At 38.5% G+C, this 22882-nt stretch overlaps 1 protein-coding gene across 1 annotated transcript in view; it reads right to left on the bottom strand.

The window, feature by feature from the left end:
- The window catches only part of LOC128645919 (kelch-like protein 13), a 370359-nt gene extending 349439 nt beyond the window's left edge, over window positions 1-20920 (bottom strand). Inside the window, exon 1 of the mRNA XM_053699248.1 lies at window positions 20647-20920. Coding sequence (XP_053555223.1) covers window positions 20647-20699 — 53 coding nt within the window. The 5' untranslated portion in view covers window positions 20700-20920. The remainder of the gene's footprint in view (window positions 1-20646) is intronic.
- Between the last annotated feature and the right edge of the window lie 1962 nt (window positions 20921-22882).

A 22882-nucleotide genomic window follows, 5' to 3' on the forward strand; every position in this document is an offset into this window, starting at 1 on the left:
GGTTATTGAGCTGCTTTCCAGACCGACAATGTACGCCACACGTCCTTGGTCGTTAAGTGTATTTTCTTTCAGGACGTATGGCATATGTCGTCGGTCGTTAAGGGGTTAAACAGATTTGTCAAGCACTATCTTAAAGGGATACTAAACCCACATTTTTTTATTTCATGATTCAGATAGTTGCCTAAAATTGCATGCTCTTTCTAATTTACTCCTATTATCAATTTTTTTTTCTTTGTTCTCTTGCTATCTTTATTTGAAAAAAAGGCATCTAAGCTAAAAAGCCAGCCAATTTTTGGTTTAGTAGCCTGAACAGAACTCGTTTATTGGTGGGTGCATTTAGCCACCAATCAGCAAACACAACCCAGGTTGTGAACCAAAAATGGTCCGGCTTCTAAACTTACATTCTTACTTTTAAAATAAAGATAGCAAGAGAATGAAGAAAAATAGGAGTAAATTAAAAAAGTTGCATGCTCTATCTGAACCATGAAAGAAAAAAAATGTGGGTTCAATGTCCCTTTAAAAGGACCAATAAAAACAGTAGATTCGCATAATCAAGAAATACATGATAAAAAGACAATGCAATAGCACTTAATCTGAATTTAAAATGAGTAGTAGATCTTTCTGACACATTTCAGTTGTCTATTTTCACTCCTGTATCATGCGACAGACAGGCTTCAGCCAATCACAAATGCATATATGTATATTCTGTTAACTATTGTAGGAGCTGGTGACTCAAAGTGTAAATGTAAAAAAAAGACTGCACATTTTGTTAAAGAACCGGTAAATACAGTAGATTTGCATAACAAAAAAAACAGACAAGGGCGCGCACGGCGGACGGGGGCGTGCACCGCTACACTACAGAAAAACCATGTTGATAAAAAGTACAAAAAAAAAGTTTTTAAAATTTAAATAAGCATCTAAGGGATCTGGAAGGGGTGGGGGGAAGCTACACTACAGAAAAGGGCAATTTAAAAAAAAAAAAAAAAAAAAGGGAGCATACTTTTTTTTACTAAACTGGGTACTGGCAGACAGGTGCCAGTACCCAAGATGGCGCCCATTAAGGCAGAGGGGGGGGGGGGGGGGGTTAGAGAGCTGTTTGGTAAGGGGGGGGGATCAGTGAGGTTGGGGGCTAAGGGGGATCCTATATAGCAGCATATGTAAATATGCTTAAAAAAAAAAAATATATAGCGTTTTAGTACTGGCAGAGTTTCTGCCAGTACTTAAGATGGCGGGGACAATTGTGGGGTGGGGGAGGGAAGAGAGCTGTTTGGGAGGGATCAGGGGGTCTGATGTTTCAGGTGGGAGGCTGAGCTCTACACTAAAGCTAAAATTAACCCTGCAAGCTCCCTACAAGCTACATAATTAACCCCTTCACTGCTAGCCATAATACACGTGTGACGCGCAGCGGCATTTGGCGGTCTTCTAATTACCAAAAAGCAACGCCAAAGCCATATATGTCTGCTATTTCCGAACAAAGGGGATCCCAGAGAAGCATTTACAACCATTTGTGCCATAATTGCACAAGCTGTTTGTAAATAATTTCAGTGAGAAATCTAAAGTTTGTGAAAAAGTTTGTGAAAAAGGGAACTTTTTTTTTTTTAATTTGATCGCATTTGGCGTTGAAATGGTGGCATGAAAGATACTAAAATGGGCCTAGATCAATACTTTGGGTTGTCTACTAAAAAAAAATATATATATATATATATATATATATATATATATATATATATATATATATATATATATATATATATATATATATATATATATATATATAATAAATTTATCAGGTAAGCATAAATTATGTTTTCTCTTGTAAGATGTATCGAGTCCACGGATTCATCCATACTTGTGGGATACCAATACCAAAGCTTTAGGACACGGATGAAGGGAGGGACAAGACAAGGACCTTAAACAGAAGGCACCACTGCTTGTAGAACCTCTCCCAAAAAATAGCCTCCAAAGAAGAAGCAAAAGTATCGAATTTGTAAAATTTGGAAACAGTATGAAGCGAAGACCAAGTCGACGCCTTACAAATCTGTTCAACAGAAGCCTCATTTTTAAAAGTCCATGTGGAAGCCACAGCTCTAGTAGAATGAGCAGTAATTCTTTCAGGAGGCTGCTGGCCAGCAGTCTCATAGGCCAAATGGATGATGCTTTTCAGCCAAAAGGAAAGAGGTAGCCATAGCCTTTTGACCTCTCCGTTTACCATAATAAACAACAAACAATGAAGATGTTTGACGAAAATCTTTAGTTGCTTGTAAGTAGAACTTTAAAGCACGAACCACATCAAGATTGTGTAACAGAGGTTCCTTCTTTGATGAAGGATTAGGACACAGTTAAGAAACAACAATCTCCTGATTGATATTCCTATTAAAAACAACCTTAGGAAGAAACCCAGGTTTGGTATGCAAAACCACCTTATCTGCATGGAAAACAAGGTAAGGTGAATCACACTGTAAAGCAGATAGCTCAGAAACTCTTCGAGCTGAAGAGATAGCTACTAAAAACAAAACTTTCCAAGATAGAAGTTTAATATCCATGGAATGCATAGGTTCAAACGGAACCCCTTGAAGAACTTTAAGAACTAAGTTTAGGCTCCCTGGAGGAGCAACAACAGGCTTGATTCTGACCAGACGTTTGTGTAACAGAATAGACAAAGCAGATATTTGTCCTTTTAGGGAACTAGCTGATAATCCCTTCTCCAATCCTTCTTGGAGAAAAGACAATATTCTAGGAATCCTAATCTTACTCCATGAGTAACCTTTGGATTCACACCAATAAAGATATTTGCGCCAAATTTTATGATAGAACTTCCTGGTGACAGGCTTTCTAGCCTGAATCAGGTTATCAATGACCGACTCAGGGAAACCACGCTTTGATAAAATCAGGCGTTCAATCTCCAAGCAGTCAGACGCAGAGAAATTAGATTTGGATGCGTGAATGGACCTTGGATTAGAAGGTCCTGCCTCATTGGTAGAGTCCACGGTAGAACCGAGGACATGTCCACTAGGTCTGCATACCAAGTCCTGCGTGGCCACGCAGGTGCTATCAGAATCACCGAAGCTCTCTCCTGCTTGATTCTGGCAACCAGACGTGGGAGGAGAGAAAAATGGTGGAAATACATAGGCCAGATTGAAGGACCAAGGCACTGCTGGAGCATCTATCAGTACCGCCTGGGGATCCCGGGAGCTGGACCCGTAACAAGGAAGTTTGGCATTCTGACGGGACGCCATCAGATCCAATTCTGGTGTGCCCCATAGCTGCGTCAGCTGGGCAAATACCTCCAGATGGAGTTCCCACTCCCCCGGATGAAAAGTCTGACGACTTAGAAAATCCGCCTCCCAGTTCTCTACTCCTGGGATGTGGATTGCTGAGAGATGGCAAGAGTGATCCTCTGCCCATCGGATTATTTTGGTTACCTCCATCATCGCTAGAGAACTCCTTGTTCCTCCTTGATGATTGATATAAGCTACAGTCGTTATGTTGTCCGACTGAAACCTGATGAATTTGGCCGCAGCAAGCTGAGGCCACGCCTGAAATGCATTGAATATTGCTCTCAGTTCTAGAATGTTTATCGGGAGGAGAGTTTCTTCCCGAGACCATAAGCCCTGTGCTTTCAGGGAGTTCCAGACTGCACCCCAGCCTAGCATCTGTCGTTACAATGAGCCACTCTGGCCTGCGGAAACACATTCCCTGAGACAGGTGGTCCTGAAACAATCACCAGAGAAGAGAATCTCTGGTCTCCTGGTCCAGATGTAGTTGAGGAGATAAATCTGCATAATCCCCATTCCACTGTTTGAGTATGCATAGTTGCAGTGGTCTGAGGTGTAGGCGGGCAAAAGGAACTATGTCCATTGCCGCTACCATGAGTCTGATTGCCTCCATACACTGAGCCACTGATGGCCGAGGAATGGAATGAAGAGCTCGGCAAGTGGTTAAGAGTTTGGATTTTCTGACCTCCGTCAGAAATATTTTCATTTCTATCGAGTCTATCAGAGTCCCTAGGAAGGAAACTCTTGTGAGAGGGAAATGAGAGAACTCTTTTTATATGTTCACCTTCCACCCGTGAGATCTCAGAAAAGCCAACACGATGTCCGTGTGAGACTTGGCTAGCTGGAAAGTCGACGCCTGAATTAAGATGTCGTCTAGATAGGGCGCCACTGCTATGCCCCGCGGTCTTAGAACCGCCAGAAGGGACCCTAGCACCTTTGTGAAAATTCTGGGAGCCGTGGCCAACCTGAAGGGAAGGGCCACAAACTGGTAATGCCTGTTTAGAAAGGCGAATCTGAGGAATTGATGATGATCTCTGTGAATAGGGATGTGTAGATACGCATCCTTTAAGTCCACGGTAGTCATAAATTGACCCTCCTGGATCAGAGGTAGAATAGTTCGAATAGTCTCCATCCTGAAAGATGGTACTCTGAGGAATTTGTTTAGAATTTTGAGATCCAAGATTGGTCTGAAAGTTCCCTCTTTTTTGGGAACCACAAACAGGTTTGAGTAAAACCCTAGCCCTTGTTCCTCTTTTGGAACTGGGCGGATCACTCCCATGGTATGTAGGTCTTCTATGCAAAACAGAATGAGAAGCAGTCTGCCAGGAACGAACAGCAGCATCAATAGCTTGTTCTATGGCCCGGTTGCCACCTGGTAGTAGCCCAGGTGTGTTCCTGATAAATATACTCAATAAGCTAGAAAGCTTCACACTGTGTAGACATGACTTGCTGCAGTGTGGAAACTGGTTAGTATAGGACCGGTCTGATGTGGGACACCTTGTAAGTGGTAGACACTGGCTTAGCAGAATATGATCATATTGTGTGACTAAGATCCCATTTCATTTAAAGGCATTTTTTAAAAAGCAAAAAAAAATAAAAAAATTTGCAGCATAAATATAAGTCAATACTATTTCAAGATGTTAATCTCAATTTTATTTGAACTATGTAAATATATTTAGCAGATAGAAGTATATTTGTTTTTGAAGCACAAATATAAGCTCATATTATTGCGAGATGTTTATCCCAATCTTATTATAAGCTATGTAAGTATATTTGGCAGACAGAAGCATATACTAATATGCCATGAAAGAGTGGACTTAAGTGGTTGGATGTGCACCAAAATATCTTTTGTCGTTTTGTAATTATTTTGGTCACTTTGGTAGCACTCCCACAATATGTGTGTTAAGTTTAAACAGTCCTTTTGTGGTGTGCGTAACCAAAAAACCCCTCTGTTGTAGTAGCTTCTTTCTGCCCAATTGTGCTTTTCACAGAGGAAAACTTTCCTGTAGTATATCAGTCTGATCCCGCCGACATGGTCAGTCCAGCCCCGAAATACCAGGCAATTCTCCTCTGAACAAGGAACATGACAACCCCAGACGATCGTTTCGGCCTCCTTTGGGCCTCGTCAGTGAGGTGCAGCCATATCCCTCTAAGCACATTGGGCAAGGGTCAGACTGATATGCTACAGGATATTTTTTCTCTGTGAAGGGGCATAGTGTGCTAAAAGAGTATGCACCCTGAGTGGCACACTATAATAAAATGAACAGGCACGGAAGTTTTTCCAGCTTTTGTTCTGTCTCAGCTGAGTGCATCTCTCTCTCTCTTTTTATTTATGCAAATTGCTCTTGGGTCTCCCTAAGAGTAAAAGGGGAAACCAGACGTGGACTCCTTGCACACATGCCCTTAGAGAGATGCGACTGCACCTCACTGACGAGGCCCACAAAAGGCCGAAACGATCGTCTGGGGTTGTTGTTTTCTCTTGTTCAGAGAAGAATTGCCTGGTATCTCGGCGCTGGACTGTCAATGGGCAGGGTCAGACTGATATGCTACAGGATATTTTTTCTCTGTGAAGGGGCATAGTGTGCTAAAAGAGTATGCACCCTGAGTGGCACACTATAATAAAATGAACAGGCACGGAAGTTTTTCCAGCTTTTGTTCTGTCTCAGCTGAATGCATCTCTCTCTCTCTTCTTACGCTGTGTAGAAGACCTACATAAATAAAAACGCCTCTCTCTTTGTCTGGTTTGCAGACAATCGAGAAATGTGAAATCTCCCACTTGGAGGGGAGTCTTTGAATTCCAGAAGATATCCCTGGGATACAATTTCTAAAGCCCAGGAATGAGAAAGAGAGAAAGAAAGAGAGAGAGAGAAAGAAAGAGAGAGAGAGAGAGAGAAAGAAAGAGAGAGAGAGAGAGAGAGAGAGAGAGAGAGAGAGAAAGAAAGAGAGAGAGAGAGAGAGAGAGAGAGAGAAAGAAAGAGAGAGAGAGAGAGAGAGAGAGAGAGAAAGAAAGAGAAAGAAAGAAAGAGAAAGAAAGAGAGAAAGAAAGAAAGAAAGAGAAAGAAAGAGAGAAAGAAAGAAAGAAAGAGAGAAAGAGAGAAAGAAAGAAAGAAAGAGAGAAAGAGAGAGAAAGAAAGAAAGAGAGAAAGAGAGAAAGAAAGAGAAAAAGAAAGAAAGAAAGAAAGAAAGAAAGAAAGAAAGAAAGAGAAAGAAAAAGAGAAAGAAAGAGAGAAAGAGAAAGAAAGAGAGAAAGAGAAAGAAAGAGAGAAAGAGAAAGAAAGAGAGAAAGAGAAAGAAAGAGAGAAAGAGAAAGAAAGAGAGAAAGAGAGAAAAAGAGAGAAAGAGAGAAAAAGAGAGAAAGAGAGAAAAAGAGAGAAAGAGAGAAAAGAGAAAGAGAGAAAAGAGAAAGAGAGAAAAGAGAAAGAGAGAAAGAGAAAAAGAGAAAAAGAGAAAAAGAGAGAGAGAGCCCCCTACTAGATCCGGTCCCGGATCGGGGGCTACCCCTTCATGCTGTCTTGGAGGCAGCTGCAGGCTTCTTGGCCTGTTTACGTCTCCAGACTGACTTGGATTGGGCAAAATTCCCCTCTTGCTTTGTAGCAGGGGAAGCTGAAGCGGGACCACCCTTGAAGTTCCGAAAGGAACGAAAATTATTTTGTTTAGTCCTCATTTTATTTGTTCTATCCTGAGGGAGAGCATGGCCTTTCCCTCCAGTGATGTCTGAAATAATCTCTTTCAGTTCAGGCCCGAATAGGCTCTTTCCTTTGAAAGGGATGTTCAAAAGTTTAGATTTAGATGACACATCAGCAGACCAGGACTTAAGCCATAACACCCTGCGTGCTAAAATGGCAAAACCTGAATTCTTTGCTGTTAATTTAGCCAGTTGGAATGCGGCATCTGTAATAAAAGAATTAGCCAACTTAAGGGCCTTAATTCTGTCCATAATATCCTCTAATGGAGTCTCCATCTGAAGAGCCTCTTCTAGAGCCTCGAACCAGAAAGCAGCTGCAGTAGTTACAAGAACAATGCACGCAATAGGTTGGAGAAGAAAACCTTGATGAACAAAAATTTTCTTCAGGAGACCCTCTAATTTTTTATCCATAGGATCTTTGAAAGCACAACTGTCTTCGATAGGTATAGTTGTAAGCTTAGACAGAGTAGAAATAGCTCCCTCCACCTTAGGAACTGTCTGCCACGAGTCCCGTATGGTGTCAGATATGGGAAACATTTTCTTAAAAACAGGAGGGGGAGTGAACGGAATACCTGGTCTACCCCACTCCTTAGCAATAATATTCACAATCCTCATTGGGACTGGAAAAACATCAGTGTAAACAGAAACCTCTAAGTATTTATCCATTTTACACAATTTCTCTGGGACCACTATAGAGTCACAATCATCTAGAGTCGCTAATACCTCCCTGAGCAATAAGCAAGCAGAGGTGTTCAAGCTTAAATTTAAAGGCCATCATATCAGAATCTGTCTGAGGGAGCGTCTTTCCTGAATCAGAAGTTTCTCCCTCAGATAACAAATCCCTTACACCTACTTCAGAACATTGTGAGGGTATATCGGATACGGCTACTAAAGCGTCAGACGGCTCAGCATTTGTTCTTAACCCAGAGCTGTCCCGCTTTCCTTGTAAACCAGGCAGTTTGGATTAAACCTCTGTGAGGGTTGTATACATAACTGTGGCCATGTCTTGTAAAGTAAATGAATTTGATGCACTAGAGGTACTTGGCGTCACTTGTGCGGGCACTACTGGGTCATTTACTTCTGATAGAGAATCATCTATTGCTCTATTTTTAAGTGCTAATATATGTTCTTTATAGTTATATATCAGTACAATTGGGACACATTCTAAGAGGGAGTTCCACAATGGCTTCCAAACATATTGAACAAGGATTTTCCTTGGTGTCAGACATGTTAAACAGGCTAGTAATGTAACAAGCAAGCTTGGAAAACACTGTAATCAAAGTAAATAACACTTAGAAATAAAACGGTACTGTGCCTTTAAGAGAAAAAAAGCTGCACAAATTCTGCAAAACAGTGTAAAAAAGCAGTAAACGCAACAAAAATTTTACAGTAGTATTATAAAGCCTTAGTAACTTTGCACAGCTATGCAAATAAACAATTAAGCCCTTAATGGAAAAACCGGATTGAAAAAACGTCAAAACCGGTAAAAAAACGTTCAGCACCTTGCCACAGCTCTGCTGTGGCACCTACCTGCCTTTAGGAACGATTTGTGGGGGGGGGGGGAAACTTCTTTTACAGCCCTCAAACAGCAGGAACCTCTGGAGAAGCAATTAGATGTCTCTGAGGAAAAGAAACTGCGCAACTGAGGCGCGAAAATAGGCCCCTCCCACCACACTCGATGTTTTGAGGCCTATCAGAAACACACCAGAGTGTTTCTTAACTAACCATGTGGGTTAAAAAAACCTAAAACAAGCCACAATGACCCCTTAACGTCCCTCCTTTGCATCTTTTCTAAATAAAAAATAATGAAGTTTTCCTGTACTCTTCAGCCCTTGTGAGAACAGCAGTGGATCTTAGTTACAAAGTGCTAAGATCATCTTCATCCCTTTTCTGCCAGAGAGTAAATAGTACACACCAGTACCATTTAAAATAACAAACTTTTGCTTGAGAAATAAAAAACTAACATTTTTGTCACCACACTCACTCTGCCCTTCCTAGTACTTAGAGTAGGCAAAGAGAATGACTGGGGGGTGGAGCTATATAGACAGCTCTGCTGTGGGTGCTCTCTTTGCCACTTCCTGTAGGGGAGGAGAATATCCCACAAGTAAGGATGAATCCGTGGACTTGATACATCTTACAAGAGAAAAATGGTTTGGAAATAGCAAAGTGCTACTTGTATTTATGGCCCTATAACTTACAAAAAAAAGCAAAGAAGATGTAAACATTGGGTATTTCTAAACTCAGGACAAAATTTAGAAACTATTTAGCATGGGTGTTATTTGGTGGTTGTAGATGTGTAACAGATTTTGGTGCTCAAAGTTAGAAAAAATTAGTTTTTTTCCATTTTTCCTCATTTTATAATTTTTTTATAGTAAAATTCTAAGATATAATGAAAATAATGGTATCTTTAGAAAGTCCATTTAATGGCGAGAAAAACGGTATATAATAATATGTGTGGGTACAGTAAATGAGTAAGAGGAAAATTACAGCTAAACACAAACACCGCAAAAATTTAAAAATAGCCTTGGTCCCAAACGGACAGAAAATGGAAAAGTGCTGTGGTCATTAAGGGGTTAATATAACGATTTTGGTGGACTGTCCCTTTAATATACTTTTCAGCTCAGTGAATATCTTGCATCTAAGCCTCTGCAGACTGCCCCCTTATTTCAGCTCTTTTGACAGACTTATATTTTGGCCAATCAGTGCAGACTCAAATTATTCCACGGGAGTGAGCACAATGTTATCTATATGGCGCACATGAAGTAGCCCTGCCTAGCTGTGAAAATATTTCAAAATGCACTGAGATAAGAGACAGCCTTTAAGGGCTTAGAAATTACATAAAATATGAGCCTACCACATAGGCTACCAGAGCAGGACCAAGCTACATTGAGTGTAATGGCGCGATTGGGCCGGGCTGTGACTAGAGAGCAGCCTAGATGCGCTTAGACAAAAAGCCAGACCTGCTCAGTAGAGCACTGAGTGGCCGTCTGAAAAATTGTTTTTTCTTAATAAAATATGCCTGCAATACTTTAAAGTATAAAGATAGCGCTAAGATAATGTAATATAATTCTGAACTATGTGCAGAATTCGATTACATTATTTTGTAGGTTTACTGCAAAATAATGATATATATATATATATATATATATATATATATATATATATATATATATATATATATATTTTTTTTTTTTTTTTTTTTTTAAATTACATTTCAGTTTACTGCCCTTTATGCTAGGACTTTCCAGATGCCAGGAGGCTAAGATCGCTCAGTGTTTGAATTGAGACAGGTTAACTTAACACTGTTCAGTTTACACTACAGCTGACTTAATTTTGAAATATTATAAAAACAAGCCTAAATCCTGCATTTAACCATATCTAATGGTATGAGACCGAGTACCACAGCTTATGGCTCCACCAAGACCATATAGAGTACAGCATTTTCAAAATCCATAAGTACAGCTGACAGATGGTAACATTTGTACACCAGATTTGAAGTGGTGCTCTTGGTTTGTGGGGGGGAGATACATGTTAACCTTTAAAAAGTACTTTTCTTCATCTACACATTCTGACAGATAATTAATGTACAATTTTGAATTCACAGAAGTATTTTTGTTTACACAATAGCAAATATGATTCTTTAAAAAGTGATCTCTTAATTTCTGCTATTTTTTATATCATGCATGTCACACACTGTTGATTTAGGGGATGGCAATATGCAGACATTTTACCTCCTGTTTGTGTTTCTGTGGGTGTCTGTTTATTGTCTTTGTGCTTTTGTTGGTGTCTCTATGAGTGTGTATGTATTTTTTTTCTGTGGGTCTCTCTGTAAGGGTGTGTGTGTCTGTCTTTGTGCATTTTCTGTAGATGTCTCTTTAAGGTTGTGTGTATGTCTGTGCATTTTCTGTGGGTGTATGAGGATGTGTGTGTGTGTGTGTGTGTGTGTGTGTGTTTTCTAAAGCTCTCTCTCTGTGGGTGTTTCCTTGGGTATACATGCAAGAGTGTGTGTGTCCGTCCATTTTCTGTTCCTTTTTAGGACATTTTGAACTTAATACTGATAATTTACATCGCTCTACAAACTTTAAGACTAATGGAGACCTTTCTGGAAATCACCAATCAACCACATAACCTTTAAATTATTGTTGAGGCAGTTCAGGGCCCTTCCTTTCAGTCATTGCATGCTGTTATCATATAGTTGGCATCTTCCTTGACAAAGATAATCAGAACTCCATATTTTGTCTTGTAAATCTCCTTTTTTGACAAAACTGTAGTCTACCTCATTACTTGTCAGGTCAATGTAAACAAGTGTTAAGTGTGTGTGGGTGGGTGTCTCTTAGTGTGTTTCTCTGTGTATGAGTGTGTCTGTGTGTTACTACCTTTTCAACATTTCCAAGTTTGACTACACTTAAGAATAAAGTGCATATACATTTTAGATGTTTGAACACATTACTATGACTACACACACACAAAAAAAAAAAATCACACCTAAATAAAAGTCAGATTTGTAAAAATTAAGACATATTAAACTAAGAACACATACAAAGAATCAGAGCATAAAAACAAAATGTATTTGTGCCCCTTTTACACAAATCTAGAAAGTCAAAAATTTAGAACAGAGAAAAAAAAATTGCATCTTACTTAGGGGTTGAATAAATATATTAAGAAACAATTAAAAGTGGAGATGAAAGTGAATAACTCAAATGAACTGTAAGTCATAATCAGAAAAAGAGAGAAAAACCTATTAGGCTAGGGCCAGACTAATCTTTCACATTGTCATTCTGTATCTCAATAGCTGTGCTAAAAAAAAAAAACTAAGACACACATGAAGTAATTAAAATGCAAATAGAACCACTGTTTGCATGCACATGACAAGCAAAGGGCTCTATTAATAAAGTAAAAAAAAAAAAAAAAGAGACTGCAAATAAAAAGCAAATATAGTTTAAACTTCTTGATAGATAGATAGATAGATAGATAGATAGATAGATAGATAGAACACAGTGTAATACTGGACTTTACAAAACTCATGATCAAGGAGTAACACTGAGTAATGCATGATCATTTCCCTTTCACTCCGATACTGGGGAACAAACTCAAATAAGGAATAATACAGCTCATGGTGCCAAACACCCTTGTTGAGAATTACTCAATCTTAGAATATTAAAAAAATGACATGCCCTAATTTGTTAAAGCTTGTGTAATTTTACAACAAGCAACCCTGCAATGCTGTGTGCTTAGCCCCAACAAAGGAGATAAACAGACAGTTAAAGTACCTCTCAGAAGCCAAAGAGAACTGCTGGTCTCGAACAGAAACTAACCGTGAGCCAATCAGCAGTGCTCGTTGAACATCTGGGTTATGAGACTAGCACTGCTGATTGGATAACTAGCAGTTTTTGCTCTAACCAAAGGTTCTCTGTGGTTCCCGGTGCTATAAATAAAAGGGACATTCAGTCATTAAGTATAAAAAACTTCATGCTGAAAGTACCTTTATTTTTCTGCGAGCTTAGGTTGAGCTGAGCTCCTCCGGCCACCCATGGCAAAATGCTATTTTTTCAATGAGGTGACATTTATCTCCTTAGCTGGAGTTAAACACATAGCATTACAGGATTACTAGTTTTAACATTACATGCTTTAAGAAATTAGGGCATGTAAAAAAAAAAAAAAAGGTAATGGTCCATTAATATTCTCAGATTCAATCATTCTCAGGGGTTTAATACATAGGGCTAGATTAACTTACCCCCGGGTGTACAAGTATCGCTCCTGCCCTAACAGTATCGCAATTAGCAGGCAGCATACTTAGCACGAGAAGGACGATGGCCCGACTGAAAACCCGTTACAAAGGTGTCTGGTAGTAGCATAAAGATTGCTACGCATTTCAGCCGTCTACGTGTGGCCTTTGTCAAGCATGATTTACTCCCCAAACACTGAAGTGACAATAGCATCTAACTCCAGTTTAGTGACGTCACCTCTAAAGACAGATATTTTGTCAAGATGATCTCTATTCTTTGGATATTTTTCACTTCCTCAGGCTGTTTGATTTTCATTTTTTTTTGTAGTGCCCTTTCATGTTGGTATCTCCTTAAAGGGACATTAAACACTAAACAAATGCTAGATAGAATGATGCATTCAAATAAAAGATTAGTCTGAGAACACCATGTAGGTGTATTCTCTAAAGTTTCATTAGCTGTTTAAATATTATATATAATATACAAAGGTTTCATGCAAAAAACGAAGTCCAAATAGACTTTTAACTAGTGGTTAATGAGCAGTACAGGTATAAAACTTTAGCAGCCTCTGATTAAGCGCATGCGCGAAATGCGTCATTGGTTGTCTGTCTACCTACCGTTGTTTGGAACTTCCAAATAAACTGAGCTATCTAGCTTTTGACTGAAATTGTGTTTGCTGTTCTTTGGGATCTAATAGCTATTTAAATATTGACAAAATAAGTGTAAAGTTTTAGTGTCTCTTAAACAATGGGAGCCGTCATGTTGTAACTTAGGTTACCTTCTTTGCTGTAGCCAATTAGGGACAGTTATAAATCGGTCACTAGAGTGAGCAGCCAATGGCTGTGTGGAATATAACAGTACTCTGCACTTCAATTTCTAAAAGGAACTGAAAAGCTCACAATTTCAGAATGGAATTATAGGAAACTGGGAAAAAAGAAAGAAAGTATACTGCAGACTTTTTTAGATAAATATAATTTATAATTTTATATTACCATCACAAAGTGTTTAATGTCCCTTTAAGCGTGATATAATCTTTAATACCATAATGTTCACATCTTTTTCGTTTTCAGGCCCTTCAGGAAATAAGTGCAAAGGTATGACTGACAGAACCACTTGTGTCCGAGCCTCGAGGGTAACCTAGGCTTGACACGCACAGGGGCACATCCTACCCTCTGACACAAGTGGTTCTGTCAGTGATGTGATGGTAAATCCTAGTGTTTAAAAAAAAAGCTAGGATTTACCATCACTAAAAATAAACTATACTTTCATTGATAACTTATTTAAAAAAAGGGTGCACCTCGCTAAAGTCAGCTCATCCAGTCGCCCACGGCACAGTGGCCTTCTCTCAATGAGGTGATGTTTCCACCACTAAACCAATAGCCGTGCTAGCATACAGAACACTGTCAGATGACAAGCACAGCTATTGCCTATTTGGAATCAGCAAAGGGATAAGATAAAGGAAAACCTAGGTTCCAACATTGCAGTGTACATTTCTAAACAGAGGCAAAAACCTTTACACTAATTATTCAAAAGTTACAAAACTAATATTTTAAAATATATGTCGGAATATTATTTTCAAGTTAATCTTTCTTTGGAAAACTTAATTATGTCTAGAATTTAATGTTTTATTTCCTTTAAATTTATTTTCCACAAGCAGGCAATTAAATGAAGAATGTTGTCAATTCACTAACTAACCATTAGTCCTATCACATGATGGCTAATCCCAAAATGTGTTTTATTTATAGTTACACTGTACAACTGTTGCTAACAATCACTGTTGTCAGTACTATATATTTAACGAAGCAAAGTTAATAAATTACCATATTTTAATCCTATAAAACGCATAAGGGAAAATTTGCATTGTTTATGTAAAATGTGACATAACAGCATTTAAAGGGATAGTAAACCCCCAACATTTTATTTTATGATTCAGATAGAACATACAATTTTAAACAACTTTCCAAATTAATTCTATTATCAAATTTTCTTCATTCTCTTGTTATCCATTGCTGAAGGGACAACATTGCACTACTGACAGGAAGCTGAAAATATCTATTTAGCCAATCACAAGAGACAAATGTGTGCAGGAAGCTCCCACTAGTGTACGATATGTGCGTATTCATTTTTTAACAAGGGATACTAAGAGAACGAAGCACATTTGAAAATAGAAGTGAATTTAAAAGTGTCTTAAAAATGACATGCACTATCTGAATCATGCAAGTTTAATTTTGACCCCTGTCTCTTTAAATTATTTGCCTGTTAGTGCCGGCATTCTACGATTTATCTCTATAAACCTGTGCTGTGCTTTGCTAGTTGCACAATGTTCCCTCCATATTAAAGTGAAAGTCAATCCTAGCTGTGTACAAATGCTAGGATTGACTATTGAAACAAATAAAGGGGACTTTCATTCATGAAGTATAAGATACTTCATGTAGAAAGCTCCATTGTTTCAACCGATGGCCGTTCTTAACTGCTACAGCAGCCCACAGCGCCAAGCTGGATTTACCGCATGGCTATTGGCTAAGAGGTGAAAACGTCACCTCTTAGCAAAAAAATTTTTTAGCCGTGGGCTGCCGTAGCAGCTAAGAACGGCGATCGGTTGTAACAAATAAAGGAGCTTTCTATATGAATTATCTTAGACTTCTTGAATGAAAGTCCTATTTGTTTTAATAGTCAATCCTAGCGTTTGTAAAATGCTAGGATTGACTTTCACTTTAACTGCAGCAGCAGAGTGTTTATAATAGGGCTTCTCAAATTATAGACTGTTCAAGATCTAGGAGACAGTCCATAAATTTAGGAGCCAGAAACTGGTCCATTCCTACTAGATGGTAGATAGATAAGAATATAGATTAGATAGGATAGATAAAATTACACACACACACTTACAGTAAAAGTTGGATTTCACAGCTGCGAGGCCTAGAAAGGCTTCAGATACACCAAGATAAATATTAGGTGCGGCTGGTGGGGGCACCTATAGGTATCTTGGGGACTCTAAACCAGGGTGCCAGGTCTAATTTATGGTGCCAGTGTCTCTTAAGGGCAGGTTTATTATTCAAGTGCCATATGTAATGTAAAAAAAATAAAATAAAAACAAACATACTGGAACTATGTCCATTGTTTTATGCATATATACTTAAGTGGAACCAATTATTCTGCTCTCTCATTGAGCCATTTGTTGTCACATAATATGGAAGAGGAAGACAGCCCTTCTACCACTATCGAAGGATGAAAACATACCTAGCCTACTCATGGTATTCTGCAAAAGCACAGTGTGGATTCAAAGAAAGATCTGGCCTTCTCCCATACTTAAAGAGAGATGCAGTTAGTGTGGGGGGGGGGAATGAAGGGGAAAAAACAACCTATTTCCCATTACTGTAGCTGCAGGGTGAGTGAAAAAGAAATCAGGTGCAGTTGGTCATCAACAGTGCTGAGGAAGAACTAAAGAAAGAAAGCAGATATGTACTATGGTAATAAAGGGGAATAGATTTTAGAGAATGAATGAGAGTGAAATACTTAAAGGGACATAAAACCTAATTCCTTTCATGATTCAGTTAAAGGGATATTAAACCCAAAAATTTTCTTTCAGGATTCAGATAGAAAAGACAATTTTATACAACATTCCTATTTACTTGTATTATCTAATTTGCTTCATTCTTTAGATATCTTTTGTTAAAGAAATAGCAATACACATGGGTGAGCCAATCACATGAGGCATCTATGTGCAGCCACCAATCAGAAGCTACTGAGCCTATCTAGATATGCTTTTCAGGAAAGAATATCAAGAGAATGAAGCAAATTAGATAATAGAGGTAAATTAGAAAATTGTTTAAAATGGTATTCTCCATCTGAATAATGAAAGAAACAAATTAGGTTTAATGTCCCTTTAAGCCATACAATGTTAACAACTTTACAATTTACTTATATTATTAATTTTGCTTCATTTTTTGTTATTCTTTGTTAAAGAAGCAGCAATTCACTACTGGGAGTTAGCTGAACACATCAGTTGAACCAATGAGTGCATTGCTATTCTGAGAATGCCCAGCTATGCTTTTCAACAAAGGATACTAAGATAATGAAGCAAATTAGATCAAATATGTAAATGGAACAGCTATTTAAAATTGCACACTTTATCTGAATCATGAAAGTTTAATTATGACTTTACTTTTCCTTTAATAAAAAGATTGTGCCTATTTACATATAGTCAGCGACAGCAATGATCTCTCACTGTTATCAAATGAAAGAATGTGATGGCTGAAAGTGGGAAGATATATTGGTGGAAAATAAAAAGGGAGAGAGAAAATTATCTAGCAAAATAATTCCAATGCCATTTCAATGACAGCTAACTGCTTCAATGATAGCCATCTGTATACAATGTGCCAGCAGTGACACGTATTGCATCTGACACAAACTACTTCATCGCTGATGCAATGCGTATTTCCATTATCTTTATAAGCAGGGCTAAACTATCAGTGCAGGTACTCATGGCATACAAATGGACACTCCATACGCTGAGCGCACAGTGAAAGCTATCACAGAAGCAGTGACAGTTTGTTTTTTACTAGAAACATTTTTGCAAAATACTGTACTGTCAAAATGATTCAACTCAAAACTGAAAGGCACTGATGTGCTCTTCTGTTTTGACTATAATGTCCCTTTAAGAGGCAGCAAGATTACAGGGGAGACAAAAACACATTTTTTTTCTTTTGCAATCCACATGCAAAGATGCACATGTTTGTAAACAGATAAAATGTATAACACAACATTTTTATTAAACCAGTGCTAGGCCCAAAGTATCACAGACTCATGGAATTTGTCAAGTCCTAAAGTAAAAGTCTCTCCTCTAATTGATGTTGCCATATATATTTAAAAGCAAATGTCTATGCTATCATGTAATTTCTTAACAAAAACCTAGAGACAGAACTTTTTTTCACTTTCTGCGATGAGATTTTTTGTGTGAAAATTTTTCTGCAGGTAATTTTTAAATGAAATAAAATTGTAACTTTGTCAGTTACACTAAAGCAGCAGATCAATCGCAATGTGTTGGTTAACTGGAGAATAAAGCAATATTTTAGGTTTTATAATTAGTGCAGTAGTTGAAAATTGCATTGCATATTAGCTACAGACAAAAAAAAAAAGGAATTGTAAAATGTCTCTTGAATTAATTTGTTTCCTTTTCTCTTAGTCTAACATAGAAATGTAGTAATAAAAAGTTGCATTGCTCATAGGAACATCTTACATTCAGAGAAAAACAGCTTTGCAGACTGTGGAAAGCTAGGGAACGAGCTTGCAAAAATCTCAGAGCCAGACAACAATCAATGCACTACTGCATATTTGACTTGTCTTCAAACAGTACTTTGCTCTGGATGCACTGTGTTAAGGAAAACTTATAGAATACAGACAGAGAACAGCTCTGTTTAAAAAGAACAGCCTAATGTGGAGCAGCACTGAAAAGTGCTTACAGTTCCTGTTCTTTCTGCAGACATGCTGCATTTTCTGCGATGACATCTCGGATCTATGTTCTGCCTTGGGGAACAAAAATACAAACCTCTTCAAGGAAAAAAAAAATATAGCATTTCAGGATTCACTGCAATGTAAAGTGGTTATGGTAAACCACTTGTTTTCAAACCTGTCCTCAGGCCTCCCCAACAGGCCAGGTTTTCAGTATTACCTTGGATGAGAGCAAGAAAACTAACCATGTTTACTAATCAGCTGATTTCACTTGTGCTCAAGTTCAGATATCCTCAAAATGTGGCCTATTAAGAAGGCCTTAGGACAGGTTTGAAAACCAGTGTGGTAAACTAACAAACAGATATACCACATGCAAGAGGTAAAAAACTAATGTGAAACAAAACTGCCACCCATGTAGAAAAGATCACATTGCTTTCAGGCACTACTGAATCATATGATGTTGGCCAGTCCTGTAGGCTAGAACCAAATAATAAGTATGTAGAGACATACGATTACAGAAGTGTTGCTGAGACATCAAAGGAAAACAGTCATTAGAAAAACAAAGTGCTGGAGAGAAGAGACAAGCTTTCTCAGAGGCACCCATCCCGAAGAGCATTAGATGAACGCAAGCACAGAGATGAAACAAATGCCCAGCAGCAACACACAGAGATCACAGAGTGATGCATGACCCTGCAGAAAGGGCAACGGTGCCGCTAGAAATGGCAATCAAATGGGAAAGGAGCATGAGTAACACAAACTGTGTAGTACCACAGAAAGGCCAAAAGAGAGAGTAGCCTGAAGTTGGCACACACCTGAAAGAGGAGTAAGGATATAGTCTTATACTCTTGACACTTTTGAAGGAGTCACTGCTGGCATGATAGGCACCTTCAGATGGCAAAATAATACTGATAGCTTCTTGCTCACATGTTCCCTGTTCTGCTAAGCTTAGAAGCCGGAATACTCTTTAAAGAAAACTTCATCAAGCCCTAGAAATATTCCCTGGGTTGACAAATTTATATGACCCTCATGGACTAACAAGAATTTTAATGAGACATTGAATTTAGGAACCACTGCTCCCTAGCACCCATGAGTTGTGTCTTATCCAAAAACAAAAAAAGAAGTACTCTATAGCCTTGTTACCTGCATATTACTATATGTTTAACCCCTTGCAAAAGAATTAAACACATAGCAGAAGCGGTTTTGGAGCTTCTAAATGAGTGAGGTTGTTTACCGCTAGCTACGAAGCAGAGGTTGTCTGCCACCTAAGAGTTGGCAGAGTTAAGGGGACATGATACCCAAAAAAAGTTATACTTCAGATGGAGAATGCAATTTTAAACAACTTTGCAATTTACTTCTATTATAAAGTTTGCTTCATTCTTTGCTATACCTTGTTCAAGGAGCCACAATGAACTACTGGAAGCTAACTGAACAGGATACCAATAGAACAATGCAAATCAGATAATAGAAGTTAATTGGAAAGTTGTTTAACATTCCATGTTCTTGTGCAATAAAAAATGCTCACCACAAGCACGGACAGACAGGTTCCATAACTAGAAACCTTTTCCATCTGTCAAATGATAAATGGGGGTCTAAAAGTCAGCTCCGGAGCAGCAATGCAAACAGGTAGCCAGCTGAACACAGTGTGATACAACGACAAGAGGTGTGTGTGAATAGCCACCAATCACCAGCTAGCTCCTACTAGTGCACTGGTGCTCCTGAGCCTACCTAGGTATGTTTTACAATAAAGGATTCGAAGAGTATGTTAATTTGATACTAGAAGTAAATTGAAAAGGCTTAAAAGTGTAAGCAATTTGAACCATAAAAGTGTAATTGTGACTTGCATGTCTTTTTAAAGTTTGTAAACAAATCTCCAGGGATGTATTTGAGAATCACTTTCATCTACCATTTCCACTTGAATGTTATCTTGCTTATCTACTTGAATTTGTCCAAAATAACATTTTCAGCTCAAAATGATTGATTTGTCTTAGGCCAGAGATTAGTAATGTATAATACTTAGCGATACTCAGTATGTCCCCAAAGCAAAAAAAGAAACAAAATCTCCCACAAGAGACCATCCCATACCAAATAAAGTGACTACACACTTACACTATGGGTGCTGTCACTACTAGCTAGATGTTGCCCATAGTACCAAAACAAACAAGGAAAAAGAAACAACTGCAGGGCACATTAACAAAATATTTACTAGCAGTTAAAAAAACTAGGAAAGTAACATTTCATAAGACTTTGTGTCACTTTTCTGTAGACTCTTCTTATTATGGAAAGTACAGGCTGTACGAAGTAGCCGAATCAATTGTAAAATCATGTGAATGCATCCCAATCACAGGATAGAGGTTTATTACCTCCTTTACCCCTATTCTGGTTTGCTCCAAAAACAAGGCTAAGTTCGTTAGATTTATCTGCATCTCTTTCATCCCACCTTTAATTCACAATCAGACTCTTGATCTATTTTTTTATTATTATTACTGATTCAGACCAGTGTCCATGTAGGACATACCTGTCATGGAGAACCACAGTCTTCACCTCCCCCCGGGGCACGGGGAACTCCATGTCTCCTGTCAGGGGACGCACAACTGGCTCTGTAACCGGCAGTCCAGGAACTGTGGAATAAACTCCGTGCAGCAAATCTGAGTGTGACCCGGACACGAGGGAGGTACAAACCACCACACAAAAACTTCTCCACCACCCGGAATAAAAAAAAAAGTCTCCGGCCAGTTCTGGGGCGGGACGTCAAAGCGCGCGTTCTCGTTGCTATGCGCGCACCATGATACCCAGCAGCAAAAGCTAGTTGTCAATGTTCAGGCCTCGTCTGGTGACGTCATTTGTCACGCCCATCAACAAAAACAACAACAGCACTATGAGCAGCTAAAAAAAAAGCAGGAAAGCAGAAAGTGTTGAGCGTCACTTGACGCCTCAAGCTGTGATTGGAGAAAGTAATAAGGAGGAGTCTTTTTTCTATTTGATTTAATTGGTTCAGATATGCTATGGGCGGGGCCAAATGTCATGCAGCATTTGTAATTCGGATGACGCATACGGTGCAGGTTGAGTTGGGGTTGCAAGTAGGGGAAGTCAGAGTGTTGGTGACTTGTGCTATATTTAGCTCGCTAGTTATTGCTGCAGGCAGAAAGGATGCGTGTAATTATGTGTTCATTTCTTTGTGCACGTGTCCGTTATTTTCAGCAATGTCTTCGAATTCTAATTACCTGCTGTAATTTGTGCCGTGGATTCATTTGACATTGGTCATCTAAATATGCCTTGAAGATAAAGGGCACTGCTGCATTGGAAGCATACCTCTACCGACACTGACTATGATAACTTTCTCGGTTCATAACTATAATGAAAAATAAATGCTACTAGATATTCTGTGCGGTAAAATCTTAGTTTAGCGTTCTAAATCATTTTCTCAGCCATATCTCATTATTTTCCTACAAAAATTGGCGTGGGGGTTCAGATGAGGGCTACCAACAATACTGCAGTGTTTGTGTCCCCAGGAACAAAAAGGAGAGCCATATTTTGGGGTGTAAAGTCCCTGTTTTCCCCATAGACTTTACACAGCCAAGATGGGGGTTTTTTCTCTTGTGAAACCAGAATTCTTGTTTTATTTTCTTCTAAAAAAAAATTTCTCTGAAGAAAAATAACTTTTGATAGAATTTATAGGCGTCTAGAAATCATATAAACATTTTATAAAACTATGGCTAGCTTACATATGAAATATTAAAATTGAGTCAAAAAGCATATTTTTCTAGAGCAAACTGCTTTTAGATTCCTTGTTGCTGCAGGCTACAAAAGTCTTCATTCAATTTTGCATGGGCATGAACATTTAGTCAGTTCTGCCTAACTCATTTTCATTTAAAGGGACAGTAAACAGCTTTTTTCATTAAATATTTAAAAATGCCACATGTAAATATTACTATCTTGCGGCATTTCACATTTCGAAACTATTTAGAACATTAATAAAATGGTCTGATAACCTTACTTGCATAGTGGCCGCCCAATGCTGGCTATGTCTCATCATATTTTTCTGAAGCTTCATCTGCCTAACCTATCCCTATGACTCATTTGCGCATCTCCTTGAGTGTCAGGAGCGCGCGTTCCTTTATTGACAAATTGCTGAAGACATACTGGGCATGCGCATGATCAAGTTACACAGGAACCGTAGCATTTCTACACAGCATAATTCAGTGTTCATGACAGTGAATAACATTGTGAGTGAACGAGCTGTAATTGGAGTTACTGGGGGTATTGATAGCTTTTCCCATGGGTCGAACTGTTAGCTGAGATAACACTCCCACTGCAGGATCAGCTAGATAGGCGGTGAGATAGGACTTCCATAACGATCGTTTTTGGTAATTTGAAAAAGCTATAACTTCATTTTTAAATCTGTTATTTAGAAAAATATAATCAGTTAGTACTCAGAACATTACAGTGTAACTATATGTGAGCTGTAAAATACCATAATTTACTGACAATTTAATGTTCAGCAATTTGGTAGCCTTAAAGTGATAGTCTAGACCCAATACTTCTTTTACTTATTGTTAACATACCAAACAAGTATCTTGCAACGGGTTCCACATCTATAAGCTTGTAAGAAGTACAGTAATCTTTTAAATAATCATTGTTTGTTAGCAGCTGAAAATGGCCTCCAAGCTCCACCCACAGCTTTCTTCTTGTCCAATTAACTTATTCTCGAGTTGATTGTGAAACTTAAAGTGAAAGTAAACTTTCCAGCAACT

This window comes from Bombina bombina, chromosome 1, assembly GCF_027579735.1.
Source record: "Bombina bombina isolate aBomBom1 chromosome 1, aBomBom1.pri, whole genome shotgun sequence".
Taxonomy (NCBI): domain Eukaryota; kingdom Metazoa; phylum Chordata; class Amphibia; order Anura; family Bombinatoridae; genus Bombina; species Bombina bombina.